General features: G+C 41.8%; 1 protein-coding gene across 1 annotated transcript in view; it reads left to right on the top strand.

Annotated features, from left to right (window-relative positions):
• myo10l3 (myosin X, like 3) overlaps window positions 1-18,912 on the top strand; it is a 54,262-nt gene that overhangs the window by 25,778 nt on the left and 9,572 nt on the right. The window contains exons 7-24 of the mRNA XM_053328742.1: window positions 112-125; window positions 257-341; window positions 774-880; window positions 1,311-1,440; window positions 2,632-2,750; window positions 4,863-5,009; window positions 5,567-5,667; window positions 6,036-6,102; window positions 6,690-6,782; window positions 7,719-7,787; window positions 10,812-10,894; window positions 10,989-11,097; window positions 11,998-12,078; window positions 13,914-14,038; window positions 14,167-14,281; window positions 17,192-17,298; window positions 18,375-18,570; window positions 18,616-18,768. Coding sequence (XP_053184717.1) covers window positions 112-125; window positions 257-341; window positions 774-880; window positions 1,311-1,440; window positions 2,632-2,750; window positions 4,863-5,009; window positions 5,567-5,667; window positions 6,036-6,102; window positions 6,690-6,782; window positions 7,719-7,787; window positions 10,812-10,894; window positions 10,989-11,097; window positions 11,998-12,078; window positions 13,914-14,038; window positions 14,167-14,281; window positions 17,192-17,298; window positions 18,375-18,570; window positions 18,616-18,768 — 1,901 coding nt within the window. The remainder of the gene's footprint in view (window positions 1-111; window positions 126-256; window positions 342-773; window positions 881-1,310; window positions 1,441-2,631; window positions 2,751-4,862; window positions 5,010-5,566; window positions 5,668-6,035; window positions 6,103-6,689; window positions 6,783-7,718; window positions 7,788-10,811; window positions 10,895-10,988; window positions 11,098-11,997; window positions 12,079-13,913; window positions 14,039-14,166; window positions 14,282-17,191; window positions 17,299-18,374; window positions 18,571-18,615; window positions 18,769-18,912) is intronic.

Raw genomic sequence — 18,912 nt, 5'->3', positions numbered from 1 at the left:
GTATCCTTAAACAGTGTATTTAGATGTACTATATAGAAAATCAATTTTCACAGTGTTTGGTACAGAGGACACAGATGTTTTCATTGTTTCTCCTTGACTTTCAATCATCAGATTTGCTGGAAAAGGTAAGTGTGCATTAAAGTGATAGGAAAGGAATAGGATCAGCATATTTCTTACTTGGTGAGATCAGTGTATAATATTACATTCGGCTTTGAAATACTTTTACATCTTCTTCTAACCATCCTCTCTTTCCAAGAACCGAGTGGTTCGACAGAATCCTGGAGAAAGAAACTACCATATCTTCTACGCACTGTTAGCAGGGGCAGACAAAGACCACAGAGGTTGGTGTTTACAGAGTTTAAAGGAATAAGGGAACGTTTTGACCCATGTAGTTATACGAGCAAACATTTTAACACACACCAGATCCCTGTTTAAAGAAAGCAAGTGACTAACATTGTTTCACAAGTCTTAAAATGTGTGCTTAAAGCAGCACTGAAGGCAAGTGGAAAATCAATTAATCAAAATCAAATATATGCCAAATATAATTATAGAGTTTATGTTACCTTTTCTGTTTGTTTACAAAGGAATGAATCGTAGTTAACAGCTAAAAGGTCTCAAAATATTTCTCTCTGTATATAATAGCTCTCTAAATCTTTGAGAATTAGTAGGGTGGAGTGAAGGGTCTTCTGATGTTAAACGAAAGATGAAGTTGTCTATTTTTGCATGAATGGGATTTCCTTTGGTGTGAGTCTCGTCATTTCTCTGTGTTGCAGACATGTACTTACTGTCTGAGGGTCCTGAGTCATATCACTACTTGAGCCAGTCAGGCTGCGTAAAGGACAGCAGTCTGGATGACAAGCAACTGTTCAACAGTGTTATGGTAAGGACTAGGAGAGTGTTTAAACAAGAGAACTGCCGCGTTTAACTCAAACTCTTTGTCAAGTGGTGGGTGGTGACCCAAAAAGATATAAAAATAACAAATGAAACTGTTCCTTTGCTGCTGTGCACCATGAAAGAAAGAAGTGATACACACTGATTTGTGAGCGCTCATGACTCCATTTATTATTAGGGATGAGGAGAGGTAAGAAAGAATATTTTTAGTGTACATGGTTTGTTGTACCTCCAGGGGGTGCCATTACTCTTTTTCATGTTTGTAATACCGTCTTACCAGTTACAGACTTGACCCTGAGGGAAATGTTTTGTATTATATTGAATTTTTAGGCATTTTTTGAGGTTCGTTTTAGTGTTTTATCATCAGTGAATCCATGTTTACTCACATGTCGTCCAACTTTCTCTGTGTTGTATTGCAGGAAGCCCTGAAGGTGATGGAGTTCACTGAGGAAGAGATCAGAGATGTGTTCAAGTTGCTGTCTGCTGTCCTCCAGATGGGCAACATTGAATTTATGACTGCTGGCGGGGCTCAGATCACTTCTAAAGGGGGTAGGAGAAAAAATTAAGAGAGTAATAATACACCTATTTGTGTGTGTGTGTGTGTGTGTGTGTGTGTGTGTGTGTGTGTGTGTGTGTGTGTGTGTGTGTGTGTGTTAGATTCACCTGGACAAAGTGGTGCAAGCATCCTAGATCCGTCCTGCACTGTTGAAACTTTGAGGGACACAAACGAGCAAAAACTACTAACTAAATTCTGGAAATACTGTATTTAACAGAGCAATAATTTACAGTTGATGCATGACATATATATTCTAATAAATAATGAATGAATTTGTGTTTGGGTTTAAATTGAGCATTTCTTTTAAGAAAAATCTAATTTTTCCTAAAGTTAATTCCAAATTTCACGATTTTCCTAAGAAATTATTCAGTAGTATTCAGAAATTACATAGAAAAAAGTCATATTAGTTTATGAGTTTACTTTTCATTTAGGTGATTTCTCAAACAAACAAACAATCACAACACAATCTTTTCAACCTCTTAAGCTCTTTGGTGAGACCCTCATTATAAACGTATGCTGTGCTGTGAAAACCTGTAGAATTGTACCTTAAACACTATTGAAATTCCTGAGATCTTCAGACTCACTCAAAGCGAAATATGTGACAAAATGTTGCAAAGCGCTGGACCAACGGGGCACAGAATGCATGTGATGTTTATCGTACGTTGGAAAAATGTTTTTATCTAACTTTTAAGCAATTTGCGAGGTAATCTGGAAGCATGTGGGTTTTAGTGGTTAAGCCTCATCCTGTTAAAATAACCAATTGTTACTGCCTGCTGGAATTTATTGCAGAAAACCTCTATTTTCTACCAGATGACTAGTTCACCACTGAGGTTGGACATTCTACAGTTTTCCTCATGCCGCTGAGTTTGATTGACATTGTACTAGCAGACAGAGCTCTGAACAGGCTGAAACATGAGCTCAAGGCTCCTTTGTTAGCTGTGTCTGACCTCTTTTCCAAAGAACCAGTGAACTACAGTGACTGCAGAATACTACAGCTCCACCAGCAGAGTAGAGGTTCCTATAGCCTGTATAGGATCATAGTACATATGTCAGCTCTTTTGTTTGACACAAATAGAAGTAACTTGAAATGTCTATGGTCTGCATTACACACACGATATCCAAATATTAAAGTAAAGTATAAATATTTGTATATTTATGCTTGTCAACGTGTGTGTTTGTTTCAGTGGTCAACAATGTCAGTGAGCTGCTTGGCCTGGACTCCTTCCAGCTGTCTGAGGTGTTGACCCAGCGCTCCATGATCCTCAGAGGAGAGGAGATCTGCTCACCACTTACTGTAGAGCAGGTAACAACACCGTCCAACCTAACTTCATCCTCCACTGGTTGTCAAAGGAATCATACAGCTGATGCAGAAGAATCCTGAAAGATTTGTTCATCCTCATTTATTTCCCAAATTTCAGTGTAGTATCTTGGGATTTGGTGTAAGGTGGTACAAAGAAGTGGTTTAGAGGTTTATTTCTTGAATTGAAGACACTGGCACATACAGTAGATGCCTGTATGTCTCCCTCCCCTGTCCTGGTGACACTCACAGCCTTTCTCCGGCACTCTCCCCCACATGCCTCTCCAGATCCCTTGCGTGACTCCCAGCCATTTCCTGCTTTTTGTCTGCCAGATTCCCAGCACAATAAAGCCATCGTGATAGTGATCTGAGTCAAAAGCACAATAGAGCCAATGACTGGGGGGTGAAGTGAGGGACTTCTCCTCTGGAGGCAGTGCAGCCAGGCACCAAGAGTTGAGACGGCGTAATAATTAACTCATGCCTTGCTTGGCTTCAAATGTCTATGCTGTGGTTTGTGATTAACGTGAATAGTTCACAAATCTTCGTCTGCATGTGTCATCCTTTTCACCGAATGCCATAAGAACCTTGTGACGCACAACACAATCCTTTTTGGATGAGCACAAGCCTCTAGCCCACACGTTCTCACAAATGTCAGTGAATATGCAGAATGGACCTTTACTGTAATCACAGGGACACGAAAGTCACAAGAAAGCTTTTCTTCATTGGACAAAGATCTTGTGCTGTCACCCCACTGCTGCTTGCTCTGCCTGGCCTTTGAAGCAGCCTGTGTCTTAATAGAGTGCATTATTCCAGTCCCAGAGTCAGTAAGAAAGGCTTCTTCTCACAGTAGCCAGGGGTCACCCACCCTACGACTGCCTGCAGTAGCCCCCCTCCCCCACATCACCTCCCCATCCTGGACAAACAGCCATTCTTCTCACCACTGTGACGGAGATCCTGGAGTCGCCAGCTTTCTGTTCACAGCCGCTTATTGCAAGGAGGTGACTGGACATGATGGATTACTCAAAAGCCCAGGAGCATTGTTGCCCCAAATACAGTACACACCGCCACACTTTGTTGTGTTTTTAATTCAAGCACAATGCCTGTGGAGGAAGTGTCACTGGCAAGCTTGAGCTTTTTATATGCACACACAGATTCAACACAGATTCAACTTCACGGCAGCTGGAGAAAATCAGTAAAAACGGCAAGCGTAAATAGATTCTGTCACCACATGAGGATCAAATTGTACCAGCTAGGTTGTCAATCACAGTGAAGTAAATCTTTGATTATGACAATTGACAAAACAATTTACAACTCAAGGTCCACTTACTCTCTTCTTCTGGACTGATTATATCTTTTCTTCCTCAGCAGCTTGGAAACTTGGGAACTTTCAACTATACCATGCGGTCTCCATAAGCAGATGGCTCTAATTACTCTAATACTCTAATTATGTTTAATTGTTTAACTGCCATGCAAAAAAAATTCCACCTATCTGCCAATTCCAGCAGATTAAAATACACTAAAAGAAAGTTAAAAAAAAAAAAACTTTAGTTACAAGTCATGTGTATAAGTCCTTTGATGCCTTCAAGTACTATGCCTTTATTGAGCTGCATGATCTTTCCTGGGTGAAGTGAGAGGAAAGGCATGACAGAAAAGGCATAATTTCCTTGTGCAAGGTTTGAAAAAAAGAAAAGCAATTGTCAACAAAAGCACGTTTATACAATGCTCTGATTTGTCCTTTTTTTTCCTTTTGGATTTAAAAAAATATAACAAATACTGCAGGCAGTGCGTCACTCTTAAGACGTGGAGGTGATAAACGACGGTGTCTGTTGTGAAAACACACATCGTCTTACCTGCTGCCTGCAGACAGATGCTGACATAACACACCTTTGTCTGAAAACCACTATTTGTTTAATAGACGCTGTGGCCTCACACAGCCCGTTAGTCAGACAATAAATGTATTATTGTCTCTAACAGCTTCAACCTCAATCTTGTTGAACTGATGAAATGTATATGCTGAAATATGTTGTGTTTTTTATGATACACACACTGCAAAGTTTCTTCATTCATTATTTATACCTGACTTGGTATCCATGGTAACCTCTGTGTCATGATTTTCAGGCCGTGGACTCGCGGGATTCAGTTGCCATGGCGCTATATTCTCAGTGTTTCTCCTGGATTATAATGAGGATCAACCACAAGATTAAAGGAAAAGACAATTTCAAGTCCATCGGCATCCTGGACATCTTCGGCTTTGAGAATTTCGAGGTGAAAGCTCACTCGTTGAATCACAGCTTTATTCAGCAAAGAAATTAATTCAAATGCTCATTTATGGTACTATATATAATGACTTTATCACTCAACTTCTTAACAAGAGTAAAATAATCCTACATGTCATGAACACAAAAATTCCCTTCAAACTTAAAACAGTTTTGGTGATTTCACATCAGAAGAGTATTTCCTTTTATTTCCTCCTACTGATTTCAAGTGGGCAGGCTCAAATGGAAAAAGGTGTTGATCATTATTGTTACTTGTTGAGTCAGGCATATTTATTTTTTTAGAGAAATACTACCACATTTTCAGGGGCTTTAAAATCATTATTTAAAACTTGAAATATTTCAGCAAAATTAGGATTCAACTTCTATCCAAGACAAAAAAAACATTAACGTGCCATCACTTGTTTAATGTCACACCTATGAATCATTTTAGGACTTAAATGACTTGTTGACATGCAAGTTATTTGCATTGAGAACCAATCACAGATGAACTGCTAAAGCTACAGAATTGACGGTTATTAAATGAATCTATTTTCTACCATCCTGTAGGTGAACCGGTTTGAACAGTTTAATATCAACTACGCCAACGAGAAGCTCCAGGAGTATTTTAATAAGCACATTTTCTCACTGGAGCAGCTGGAATACAACAGGTAAAAAAGACTCAATAAATTGAATTTACTTTCAATATTACATTTATACAGATTATCATCGTTTGTATGCTGGTATAGTAGATTCATTCAAAATGAAAACAAGGCTTTGCATGTGCTGGAGACAGTCCCACAGACAGATAGGGCAGGGGATGGGGGTTGGGCCTCCTCTTTACAGGCAGACTGCCAGAGGTTTGGATTCGGCTCAGATTCTCCCCCAGACAGTTGTTTTGTTGTATAAAGGACCAGCAGCTTGGACATGGCTCATTTCATCACATGTTCACACTGGACAATACAGCCCTTGTGTGTCTTGCTAGTTGTTTATATTTATATACTGTATATGTGGTGGGTGTGTGTCTTTGTCCTCACAGGGAGGGCATCCAGTGGGAGGCCATAGATTGGATGGATAACGCTGAGTGTCTGGATCTCATTGAAAAGGTAACAGACAGTCAAACCCTGACAGAGCAGAGTCACCGCCGGGGGGCCGACCGCCAACCGCCAACCAGAGCGTGCTGACCCAGACGCCACACTGTGCTTACATTGCCCTCCTTCTCCTGCTCTATCATTATACAGTCTCATTTTGCATGTTGTGTGCACAGTAATGTACATCAGTCAGCAATTAGAGGTATGGCTGAAGTGAAGCATGAAGACAACTTGTGTTATTTTATCGCCATAGTTATAAAGATGGGCCTCTGCAGTGGTGGGCTTGTTACTGAAAGGTTTCTGATTCAAAATCTCACACTTACTTGGAAACCTTAAAGGAAGAAAAAGATTATGGACATTTTTGATTTGTCTTTGTTGAAGCTATTAGATGATTGCATCTGTATTAGTGTGACTGTGTGTAACATAGCCAACACGTAGTTTACTCAGAGAACCCTGTCTTTATAAGTAAAAAGAAAACTGAATGAATAACTATGGTGTTTCCTGGACACATTGTTATAATAAAAGCTGCCAGATTATAACTAGTTCCATCATGACTGTGGTGTATTTCACCCTCTATGCTCCTCTGTCTGTCTCCCCTTTAGAAACTGGGCATGTTGGCTCTTATCAATGAGGAGAGTCGATTCCCCAAAGGCACTGACTACACCCTTCTGGAAAAACTGCACAGCCGACATGCAGTGAGTCCACACGCACATATGAAAACTTACATGCATTTTTCACATGTGCTGCAATGCAAACACACCCTCTCCTTCCCACACAGGAACTCACATGCAGATGCAAAGGTGTAAGAATAATCCAAACCCCAAGCTCAAGCAACCTGTAAGAGTTAAACCTGTTGCCTTTGGTGCAGCATTTAATGTCAGCGCCACACTTGTACATGCCCCCGAGCGCTCTCACGTGCAAACACAACAATGCTGAAATGTGATCAGCCATTCTTCGAGGCTGATCAGCATTGTGTACTGGAGAAAAGAGTGTCCTCAGAAAGCCTAACGTCTTTTATAGATGACGGAAACAGGAGGGTTACAAAAGTGAGGTGTCAGGCTTCACTGCTAAAGCTTTAAGGTCGGGGAACTTGATAGGGGAAATTGATAGGGCTAAGGCATCGATAATTAATAAAAAGATCAACCTACAATGATTTTCGAATCATTTAATCATTCACGTGTAAGAGATTTCTAAAGCAAGAATACTCAATTCTCTGTTTCCAGCTTCTCAAATGTGAGGATGTTTTGCTTTTCTTTGGGTTATATCACTGTAAATTGATTGATTGATTTTGGGCTCAGATGTCACCAGGGAATCAAGAAGAAGCCAACAGATTGATGAATAATGAAAGTTGTCAAAATAATGTCGCTGCAGGTTCTGGAGTTGTACATAGTCTTAGGAATATCATGTAATACTATCAAAAGCTCTTGTGAGATTGTTTCACCAACTGATAATGGAAATAATCATTAGATGCAGTCTTACATCTGTTACTGACCTTTCGGCTGCTCATTTGGCTCCCTCTTGGAGGACTCAACGTACTTATTTATGTGCTCTGCTCAGTTGGATTGTAATTAATAAAGTAGACATGAACAGCATTTGTAAAAGTCTGGGGGCTCTTTGACTTTTCTTCTCAGACAAACCCATACTATGTGAAGCCTAGAGTGACTGACCACCAGTTTGGCATCAAGCACTACGCTGGAGAGGTAATTATCAACACACACACACACACACACACACACACACACACACACACACACATATATACAGTACAGAGCAAAACAATCATGAGAGCCAGTCATTATCTCTCTGAATGCATAAGTTAAGGAAATTAGAGTTACTGGATGGGCAGCAGGATCATCTTTGCCAAAATCCGCTACAGGATGTTGACACCACACTGCCGTGCCCCCCTCCCTGTTCTGTTCTTTTCCCTGAGTCAGGAGAAACTGCCTGAACCTCTCCTTCTCTTTTTTTTCTCTTACATGATGACAAAGATTACTCCTGACAGAAGTGTAGAGAAAGGCAAAAGAGATCAGGGAAGCGGTATGCTGGACACAAATACAGAGACTGGAAAGAACAGGAGGGTTTGAGTATGAGGGGGGTAGGAAGATTTGGCTTGATAAAGAATGGCCTTATAAAGTCTGCCTAAGACAAGGTCTCCTCAGTGTGAGCATGGCAGCTCAGTCACAAGCCTGGCATGGATGCCTATGGTAATGATGGCCCAGAGAGGACAGGCAGGCCAGCCAGTTGTTCCCCCTCTCTCTCTCTCTCTGTCTGTCTGTCTGTCTCTCTGTCTCTCCAGTGTGCCTCTCAGGAGAGTTTATTCGCCTCTCTGAAAGCTCCTTCTGTTATCTGAAACAGTGCCCATGACTTCAGTTGAGGAAATTTCAATATCCTCTGATAAATTTGATTATTTGTGTGGTGCCAGAGATATGCGATTAATTTAAAGCCGGGAAAAAAACAAGCTACATTTTTAAGTGTGCATTATGCCTCCTGTACTCCACTAACTCTGATTCCTGTATTTATCATTGTACCCTTTATGAATTGGTAGACTGGCTACATTTTGTATATTTATGTGTACAAGGCCATGCTGAGTAAACTACCCTCATGAATATTTAAGCTGATGCAGACCACCAGCAGTCTTCAGTTTCACTCCACCAGTGGCTTGAGTACCAGGTTCCAAGGGCACTGAGATGGGAAAAAAAGTCTTCTCATACTATGTTCAATGCACTTGGAATTATCTGCCTTTTAATAATCTAGTCCCTCAAAATTTAAAGCTGTGTTAAAAGTCTATGTAACTGAGAGGTGTGTTTGATGTTTGTCATCCTTATTTGTTGCATTTTATTTCTATTTAAACTGTAACTGTTTGCTGCCTTGGCCAGGTCACCCTTGGAAAAGAGATTTAGATCTCATTAAAAAAAAATGTAAAAAACATATCAACTCTCTCACTATCAGACATGAACTTTAACATCCCTCCAAAAACCATAAACAAATTCACAAATACAGTGTTTGTTTAATAATGCCGAAAGACTGCACTTTATATCAGCGGATTCAGTGTGTACTGTATATATCATCAATGCATTCACCACTTTGTATCACAAGATTTTGTTCTCGTATTGTGTTTAATCCTCTGTCACAGACCCATTTCTGTGTAGTGTCATGAGGCTACCGTAGTTAACCTTCTTACTTAGCTAAACCTGAAACTGTCAGACACAGAGAGCCTTTTGTAAGAGTTGACTCCAATGAGAGAGGAATGGAGCGTAATTAGTGTGTCTGTGAATTATAAATACATGTGTGGTCAAGTATGGATCTCATGGCTCCCCATGAGCCTCAAGGCTTGGGAATGGGGGATGGGGGTTGTTATTGGATTATAGTGTACACACACAGCTGTGAAAACAAACTCTCATGCACACAAATGTGCTCGTGTTTGCATACACATGATTAAAGTATGTATTTTATATTCTTTTATACATCGTAGTGCACAAAATACTTTTATGCCCTTTTATATTTTTGATCACACTGGTGCACAAACACAAACTGAGAGTGCATTACTGTGGTGAGGAATGCTGTGTCGTTAAGATGAAGGCTGAGCAGGACACGACAGGTGACTGCATTAATACACAGGCGCTCTGTTGTACTTGTCTTTGTTCACACAGAGCCTCAAACACGCATTTACAGTTCCTGCTCACGTCACACATTGTGCACATATACGTGAATCTGAAAACGTAAATACCCCAGAGCTTTATTTCCAAGTGAGTCGTCCATCATTTGAAGACATCGGTGTCCAATATGAGTTATGGGTCGATAATAACACCTTTGAATACAAAATCATTATAATTTAAAGTTTGAATGATCTGCACCCCTGACAGCAGATTTTGAAATACTGTGCTAACACTGCCACCCACATAGTTGCAGAATTTCAACTCATAGTTCATCTCTGTTGTTGTAAATTACGAATGATACCCTGACAACAAAAACTTCACTTAATAGCTGCTTCATTGCATTATGTTTTATGTTTTCATAATATCACATATATAAATTACATTTAAGACTGGACATAAAACTGGATTATATTTGGATAAAGCTGCAAATTACTTTGCCTGTTGTTGAAAATTAATTACTATATAAATGAAATGATTAGTTGATTAATTAATTCGTTTTTAACTTTAATTTATTGCCAACTATTTTTTATGATCAATTAATCATCTTCAGTGTTTTTTTCTTTTAAGAAAAACAAATCCAAATTCTCTGATTTCAGCTTCTCAAAATGTGAATATTTTCTGGTTTCTTTAGGCCTCTGTGATAATAAGCTGAATATTTATGGGTTCTGTTAGGACAAAACAAGATGTTTGAGGACATCTTCTTGCGCTTTCTGAAAAGTCGTTCACATGTTTCACCATTTATGACCATTTATTTTATAGAGCAAATGTCTAATCAACAAATTAATTGATAAAGAATTATTTATTTGCAATCCAACATTACTACTGCTCATATGTATTTGCATATTTTTTTGCAGAAAACATAAATCATGTATAGCTCAAGTATTATACTGTATTAATTTCTTAAGTGGATGTATTTCTTCAATGTATTATTTAATACAGTTTGTTACCTTACTCTTTGGACGCTCTTGTTTCTTATTCTTCTGTAACATGCTCTGGGGATATATAAAGTGTTATTTTAAATGTAAACACACTTACTCATACTTACTTTTTTGTTTTCACCGGTTTTAGGTGCTCTATGATGTGCGTGGAATCCTGGAGAAGAACAGAGACACCTTCAGAGATGACATCTTGTTCATTCTCAAAGACAGCAGGTAAGCAAAGCATACTGAACGCAGACCTGTATGATTCAGTCCACATGCATATGTGTCTACAACACACGCTCTGTTCTGCACTCTGTGTCTGCAGGCTCGACTTCATCTACGACCTCTTTGAGCGCGTGGGTAGCAGAAGTGGAGATGAGACCCTAAAGATGGGCACGGCCCGACGCAAGCCCACCGTCAGCTCTCAGTTCAGGGTGGGTGCAGAGCTTCTGTGACCTAAATATCACTCCCAGTTGTGCGATTCAGTGAGACAACAAGACAGACAACAAGTTTATTGTTTCTCATGTGCCGTTGCATGTAATGATCACTTAACCCCTTAACATTTGGCTCGTTATCTTGGCATGATGAGTGTCAGCACAGGGACACAGTGAAAAAGGGCCGATAGAAATCATGGAGAGACAGAAAGGCAAAGAGAATACTGTCTGTATTTGATCTGCAAAGAATGGTGGGTGATGGGATGTATGAAATATGTGCTTGGTCGGTGGTAGTGGTGATGGGGGGATCGGTGGGAGTTACAGTGGAGGGCTTAGTTTAGCATGTCCTAACTGCAGTGTGGAGAGAAGGAGCAGTAGAGGATTTGGCAGGCTGCCCTGGTCTACAGTTCCTAAAGCCAGGAGATTAGGGTTGATGGCTGGGCAGAGAGGGGCCAACCAGGGGCCAATCACGCTCAGCTCTGCCAGGCCTCGCTGGAGACAGACTGTCTGAGGCAGTGAGGAGAACGAAGCTGACATAACCTGCTAGGTTCAAGGGTCCTTGGAGTGTGTGTGTGTGTGTGTGTGTGTTTGTGCACATGTGTGGGTGTTAAGGTAAATATGGGCTGAGTGATCCCCTGTAAGACCATGAAAGTACTAAAAATATATTTACTCAGCACTTTTAATTTTGTTACTGTACTTTAAGTACAGTCTTTGTATTATTGTGTACAAGATGAGAAAAGCAAATTAAATATTGGCTAATTATAAGTCTTTTCCTTAAAAAAATTAACATTAGCATGAATAAATATCATAAATAAACTGAAATATAGGAAAATGTTTGGACTAATGATTCAGCTTATCTGCTGCCCTAATCTTTATCCTCTTGTTGCTAATGTGTTTCAGGACTCGCTCCATTCCCTGATGGCCACACTAAGTGCCTCCAACCCCTTTTTCGTGCGCTGCATTAAACCAAACATGGACAAGGTAGGTCATGCAAATTTCATTGCACAAAAAAATGTTAGAAACCCTGCCAGGTCTTGTCAAGGTCAGCCCCTGCAAAATTAAACCACCTCAGTGCTATTCATAGGTCCCGTTGCTTAGAGCTAATATTTAGTCTTGTTGTTTCTGTGAAACTTTGTCTCTCACCATGAGCAAAGTCATTTTACAGTGTAACAGCACTAATAACCACAAAGTCATGAAAATATTTCACTTGAAAAGTAACCGTTTCATTTGTTTTTTAATACACTGATGCATCTTTCTTGCTTTGGTGCAAAGACCTTCTTTGTACTTCCTCAAATAAAAGGCTATGTACAAGCACATTCCTGCCACTTAGCCCCTTTACCAGGGTCAGAGGTCACTGCTGGCCACTCCAGCTGCAGCGGCTTGGCTGATGCTCTGCTGATCTGGCTGCATCAGTGAAATGCCAAGATAAGACCACAGCGGCTGCAGCAGAGCCAATGGGAGGTTTATTTATTTATCCTCTATTCCACTCCTCTTTGCCGTACCACTACAAACACTTTCATATCCAGCACTGTTGTCCAATTTTCTTATATTGGTTATTATATTTCTTTATTCTCTGTGAAACAGTGAATTTGCTGCACTGCAATCCAGTAGGATCTTCTCTGTTACTTATTAATGTGGTGATTGTCCTCTTCTCTCGGCTTACCTCCCACTCCCAATATGTCATTCCACACCTTCTTGCTCACTTATTTTCATGGAAACTTCACTGTCCTCCTCTCACCCTCATTCTCTCTACCCGCCTCTTTCTCTCATCCATCCCTTGCACTCATTGGCTCTGCCCCACATTTGCTCACCTGGCCTTGGTTGGTCAAGATGGAACAAGCCGAGCCTCTGTTAATCCCACAGAATGACAGGATTGCATACACGATCCTCTGATATGATTGCATGCATGCAAACACACACACGCACATGTGTGATTTACATGCACCCGCTTCACTGGAAAAAATACCACTCAGAGAAGGGCTAGCTTGTTTTTATTCAAACAAGTCAACATGCCATACCTCTTTCAGCTGCCTAAATCCTCTGCTAAAGAGCAAAGTTCAGAGCTCAGAGGAGCTCAGGATGCAAGCGTGCAAGTGCCTTTGTATCCAAGTGTGTCTGTTTCCATGCATAGTAGCATTACCCTGTAATTAGATTGACACATTTGGGGAATGCTCTGGTCCTGTTGGGGGCTTATACAGAGCTGCATGCCCTCTGGGTGACAATGGCCTTCGTGCGGTCGCACTGAGTGATCAGGCACCCTGTATAGAGGTGTAAGTCGGCAGACATCACTGATCCTGCTCTCTGATATGCAGGCCTAAGGAACAGTTGTGAACAATGCAGCTGATTATTCCAGAAAGAAAGGTCTCCCCGGTTGGCAAGGTCTAGCTGTACACTGTTTGTGTTTCTCTGCGATGGTGTGTGTGTGTTTTCTTTGCACTAACCTGCTTGTTAATGTAAAATGATAGCGCTCAAAGTGGTAATTTACTTTTTAATTCAAATTTAACCTGACTCAGCAATAAGATCATTTGAATAGGTGTGTAGACTCATTGGTGCAGGATTACATTTGCCTGCAGAGTTCCACTAACAGATACTGGTATCAAGGAGATTATGTTTAGGGAACACATACGTAGTCACTAAAACATCAATTGTTCTGCATGAGGTCTGTATTCAAGTCACCGTTCACTGCACAGCTGTTCAGCTGTTGCTGAAAAATGCCATAGTCAAGTAAACATGGAGCTGTAGTGTTGCTATCCTTTTTAATAGGAATACAAAGGCATTTTGGTGTCTGCAGTTTTCATGTCATTTGTCATCTACAGAACGCCAACCAGTTTGATCCTGATGTGGTTCTGAATCAGCTGAGATACTCTGGAATGCTAGAAACGGTTAAGATCCGTAAGGCTGGATTCCCTGTTCGCAGAACTTTTATGGACTTCTACAGCAGGTCAGCAAAATACATACACCAAATTAAAAAAACTATCTCTACAGGGTTGATGCTTGGTTTTTTCTCTAATTGTGCTAAAATGTTTATGCTCTCTGTTAATGTTATATGTGTTGTTTCTGTTTCCACAGGTACAAGATGATCCTGAAGAACAAGATCCATTCAGACGATGAGAAGCAGAGTTGCTCAGAGCTTCTCACACTTCATGACAAAGCTAAAAAAGAGTGGCATCTGGGGAAGACAAAGGTGAAGCATACACTCACGCAGGCATGCCCAAACTTGTTTTTGTCACATGAGAGGACATTTCATTGACTTACATTCACATCCTGGACACTTGATCATAACATATGCTTACTCCCTTGTTTTAAACCTTAAACCTTAACCAGTCTTCACTTTAGAATTGAATGGATTACGTTATTTCCTTTAGATGGTAGATGACTCCCCATAATGTGACAGTGGGGACAGATATTTGTCTCTACAATGTAGCTAATGCACACACACACACACACACACACACACACACACACACACACACACACACACTCAGGCAGGATACAGTTTCATGCTTGAAGCAGACAGGAACACAGCTGGGCAGACTGAAGGGTCAGGTGAAATGTCAGTCTATGTTCTCCTGTAAGACTGACTCTGTAGTACATTTGTAAAGACTCTTCAGTGATCAATCCGCATACGTGCTCTTCAAAACATGTTCAACAAGTCTGAAATCACAGTTTTTTATCCATAAAGATGTTATGGTCTGCAGAAAATCATGACAGCAGATGATTCAAAATGGCAGGCTGTTAATGTGTGCCACAGTTTGGACGGCCCTCTCCGTGACTCACATCCAAAGGATTTTTCTGGCCGGTTGTGGTCAATCTACTGTTCTCTTGTTGACAACCACAGAGCTGCACAGAAATCCAGAAAAACCATGACACCAACAACTGTTACTGTAACTGTAACCCAGTGTTGGGGTTTATAGTAATCCTGAGGCAGCCTTAATGTAAGTGAAAGAGTGTTAGCCTCTTGATACTCACCAAGCTGTTGATTGAATTCAAACTGAAGTGCCAGAGAGTGATTTGGAGGCGCTGATGAAGCTGAGCAGAGGTTAAAAGTCACTTACTTCTCAAGCATTCATTTTGGAAAAGTTATCATAGCGATATGATCTGCATCTGTTGCAATACAGCTCTCAGTGATACTTATCTCTCACTTATCTTTCCCCTGTCTGTCCATCTTTTTCGCTCTCTCGGTCATTATCATCAAACAATCATCAACTCCCCTGTTGAAAGATCTCTGTTTTTCACTGGTTTCTAACTGAATGATTATCCTTTAATGACTTGTTTGATCTGGACAGTAAAACCTCTTTGCTCCATGTTGAACTCAGCGTAAACAGCCTCTATAAAGCCAAAAGAGAAGATATAAATAAGACTGTTTTTATGGGGCTTCTTGAAAACGGCTAAATCCACATTTGTCCTACTGTTGCTTCCTGCTCTAATTTGTGGTTCCTCCATGGCTGTTAAATCACTGAGACATTTCAGATTTGCTGGTTCCCTTTTGGACACTTTTGTTTTAATTCCCCATTTGGCTGGCAGACCATGAAGAGTGTCAGCTGCACACATGGCATGCTGAAATATACGTCAAGACCAAAAATGTTTGATGTGAACCACATGTTGATTCTTAATGAATATATAAGCAGGGCATAACCACATGTGCACATGTCTACATACATGAAAGTTCTCTCTCACACACTCACATACACTTACTGACTTTTTGACTCCAGAGAAGAATCATTTTTCCTCTGTGTGGGTGAAACTTCATTACGCATCCGTGGTCAGCACTTTGACCTTTGGCTGACTCGCTACTGGTGACTGCTCCACTTCACACAGTATATGTATCAAGAGAGGGAGTGAAGCTTTAGTTTTTCAAAGTGAGACACAAAAATGCAAGGAGAGGCGTATGAAGAGTGTGTGCACGTGGTTATGTGTATTCCCTGAATCCCAAGTATATTTTTGGGGGTTCAGGGAAATGCAGTGTGAGCTGTGGGAAGGGAACAGAGAGATGGTGGGGGCTAAATTTCCTTTGGAGAAACAATCTGTGTGTAATTATATACATGCTGATTGTGCGCGGAGGAAGTGTGTGCCCAGAATTAGGAGCTTGGATGACGTTGCGCCGAGTAGGTGTGCGCGGGTGTTTGTGAGCCATTTGTTTTACAGATGAGGGAAGGATGTGGACTAGAGGAAGCTTCCTCCTCTCACAGACTTACAGAGAGCAAGCAGGGCTGCAGCTGTGGGATCCTTTGATTAGTGGAACATCTGGGACACACACACACACATATACACACACACATAGAGCCACTCAAAGGCCTCCACCCTTTACAGAAAAGTAGTTGATCCTCCAGGCTAGCAATAGATATCGCATTATCACATAAACCCAGATACACAGCTGGTTGGCTCTTCCAGCCTGCTACAACATTCAGATTAAATCTGATTATGCTGTATAATGTCATGCTACCACTTTGTATTGCTGTGTAATGACCTGCACACTACATTCTCTGAAAAAAAGTCTCCAGTAGCAAGGGAAGGGTTAAGCAAACTCTTTCTCCTTCCTTCATAAGAGCAAGTAGGGGTGTGGCTTGCTTTTCTGGACACCCGCCACCATCCCTCCCCCTCATCCCTCCATCCCTCCTTTCCCTACCTCCCCCTTCCCCTCCCCTCCCTCTATGTGCTTCTCTGCCTGTGCACGTCAGTCAGGCTACCAACGCAGCGGTAGCAGCAGCAGCAGTAGGGAAATGCTCAGGAAGGACGCCTGAACACAATGAGGCTCTGCAGCAGCAGCAGCAATAGCAGCAACACTGCAGTCCTGGTGCCAGTCGTCCCCTCTGCTCTACTCTGCAGTCAGGGAGAGCTGCTAGCCTGCTAGCCTCAGCTGCACCACAGCTTCCTCTGCAGTGGGCACAGGGAGCTGCCAACAAACAACAGGGGCCCTTCACATCTCTGTGGGCCCTCTTTTGCAGGCTTACCAAGAAGAGGAACTAACTCATTCCGTTTCCTTCAAACCCGTCCCCCCCACCCCGACCCCAACCCAACTCCAACCCCAACCCCTCTCTCTGTGTGTCTCTGTCTCTGTCACTCCCTGTCGGCCGTGGCGTTGCCTGTCCCGCAGGTGTTCTTGAAGGAGGCCCTGGAGCAAAGACTGGAGAAGGAGAGGGAAGAGGTGCGGCGCAGGGCTGGCATGGTGATCCGCGCCCACATCCTCAGCTATGTGGCAAGGTGAGTGGAGGAGGGGTTGAGGGTTGGCAGCGACAGTTGTCAGTGTTTGTTTTGTAATAGAGTTGTGTGCAGCCTGTGTGTATGTAGGAGGACTGGGGAGGGGGGTTTACAGTATGTGCATGCCTCTGTGTTTACCTTTGTGCACGTGTGTTATGTGGTTAAAGATATGTTATTTAGTAGGACTAGTATGTCTTGATTTGGTTGTGTCCCTTCATTGGCCAGTTCACTAATTTAATGTCTAAAAGTACAATTACAGCAATACAGTTGGTGCTTTTTTTAACTCAAGAAATCTCAGACCTCTTAGCCTGAGCAGAAAGTTTTCCACTTCTCCACTCCACCTGACAGACAGCACATCCATCACTTAGACAGTTTAAAAATCTGTACCGACAGGCACCCTCAGACATGTAATCAAGCTGAGCTCCACCTGCGTGACACCTTATATAAAGTCACATAGAGTCCTCTGAAATGCTCTGTTGGGAGGGTATAAAGAGACTGATGACAGCGTTCATGTTGTGGGTTCTGTTCCCTTCAGAGCCACTCTTACTAAAGGCAGAGGCTTGGGAAGTTCCCCAAAGACACAAGCAAACCCTTTGTGTTATTATATGTAACAGTATCTCTGCCCAGAGTGTGTCCTGAGACTAGTCATGGAGCGATTACTAGGCCACGCTCAGGGTCAGAGCGTCAGAGCATTGTGTGTGGTCCTTTAGCAGGTCACGTGTGTTTTTGTGTGTGTGTGCATGTTTATACTGTATGTGTGTGTGTGTGTGTGTGTGTAGTCAATGCATGTGCGGTGTGTGGGTGATGGGGCTTGGTCACAGGGCTAAACACAACAGCCCACACTGCCACAGTGGAACAGCACAAGCTCATCAAACTCTAAACACCGCACAGTTCACAATGTACAGGCTTTTTTACCAGTGTGTTTATTTAAACAGAGGGTGCCAGCAGGCATTCAGCGCAGTGGTGAGCAATGTCACAAATATGTTCGTGGTGACACAGAATGTTCTCAGATAAGGTTAAATATGGGACTCGTCTTGAGTTGACACTAATTACAAATATGTGTTCGATTTTCTCACCAGGAAGCAATATAGGAAGGTTCTGTCCAGCGTTGTCACCATCCAGAAGAACTATCGCGCTCACTTTTGGAGACGAGTCTTCTTGCGCTTGCGCTTGGCCTCCGTCGTCCTTCAGAAACATCACAGAGGCCAGCTGGCCCGATCCCTCTATCGTCAGCTCAAGGAGGAGAAACAGAAGCGAGAGGAGGAGAGGAGGCGAGTAGAGGAGGAAAAGAGGAGGATGGAGGAGGAGAGGAGACAACAGGAGGAGGAGGCGAAGAAGAGAAAGAGGGAGGAGGAGGAAGAGAAACAGAGGCTGATGGACGAGGAGCTGAAGAGGAGGGCGGAGGAGGAAGAGTCGAGGAGGAAGGAGGAGCTCAGACTAATGAAGGAGAAAGAGGATGAGCAGCAAATGGCAGCTAAAGGAAGCAGGAAAAGGTATAAAATGTCTCACTTTTTATGTGTTACAGGTGTAATCATTTATATCAGAAGACTTCATCATTTTATATTTAAATGAACAACAAATGTTTTTTATTGTGTCTTCAGGAACTCACTTGTGGTG

Source organism: Scomber japonicus, chromosome 11 (genome assembly GCF_027409825.1).
Source record: "Scomber japonicus isolate fScoJap1 chromosome 11, fScoJap1.pri, whole genome shotgun sequence".
Taxonomy (NCBI): Eukaryota; Metazoa; Chordata; class Actinopteri; order Scombriformes; family Scombridae; genus Scomber; species Scomber japonicus.
Note: the sequence above shows the minus strand (reverse complement) of the source record. Positions and strands in the feature narration are given on the sequence as shown.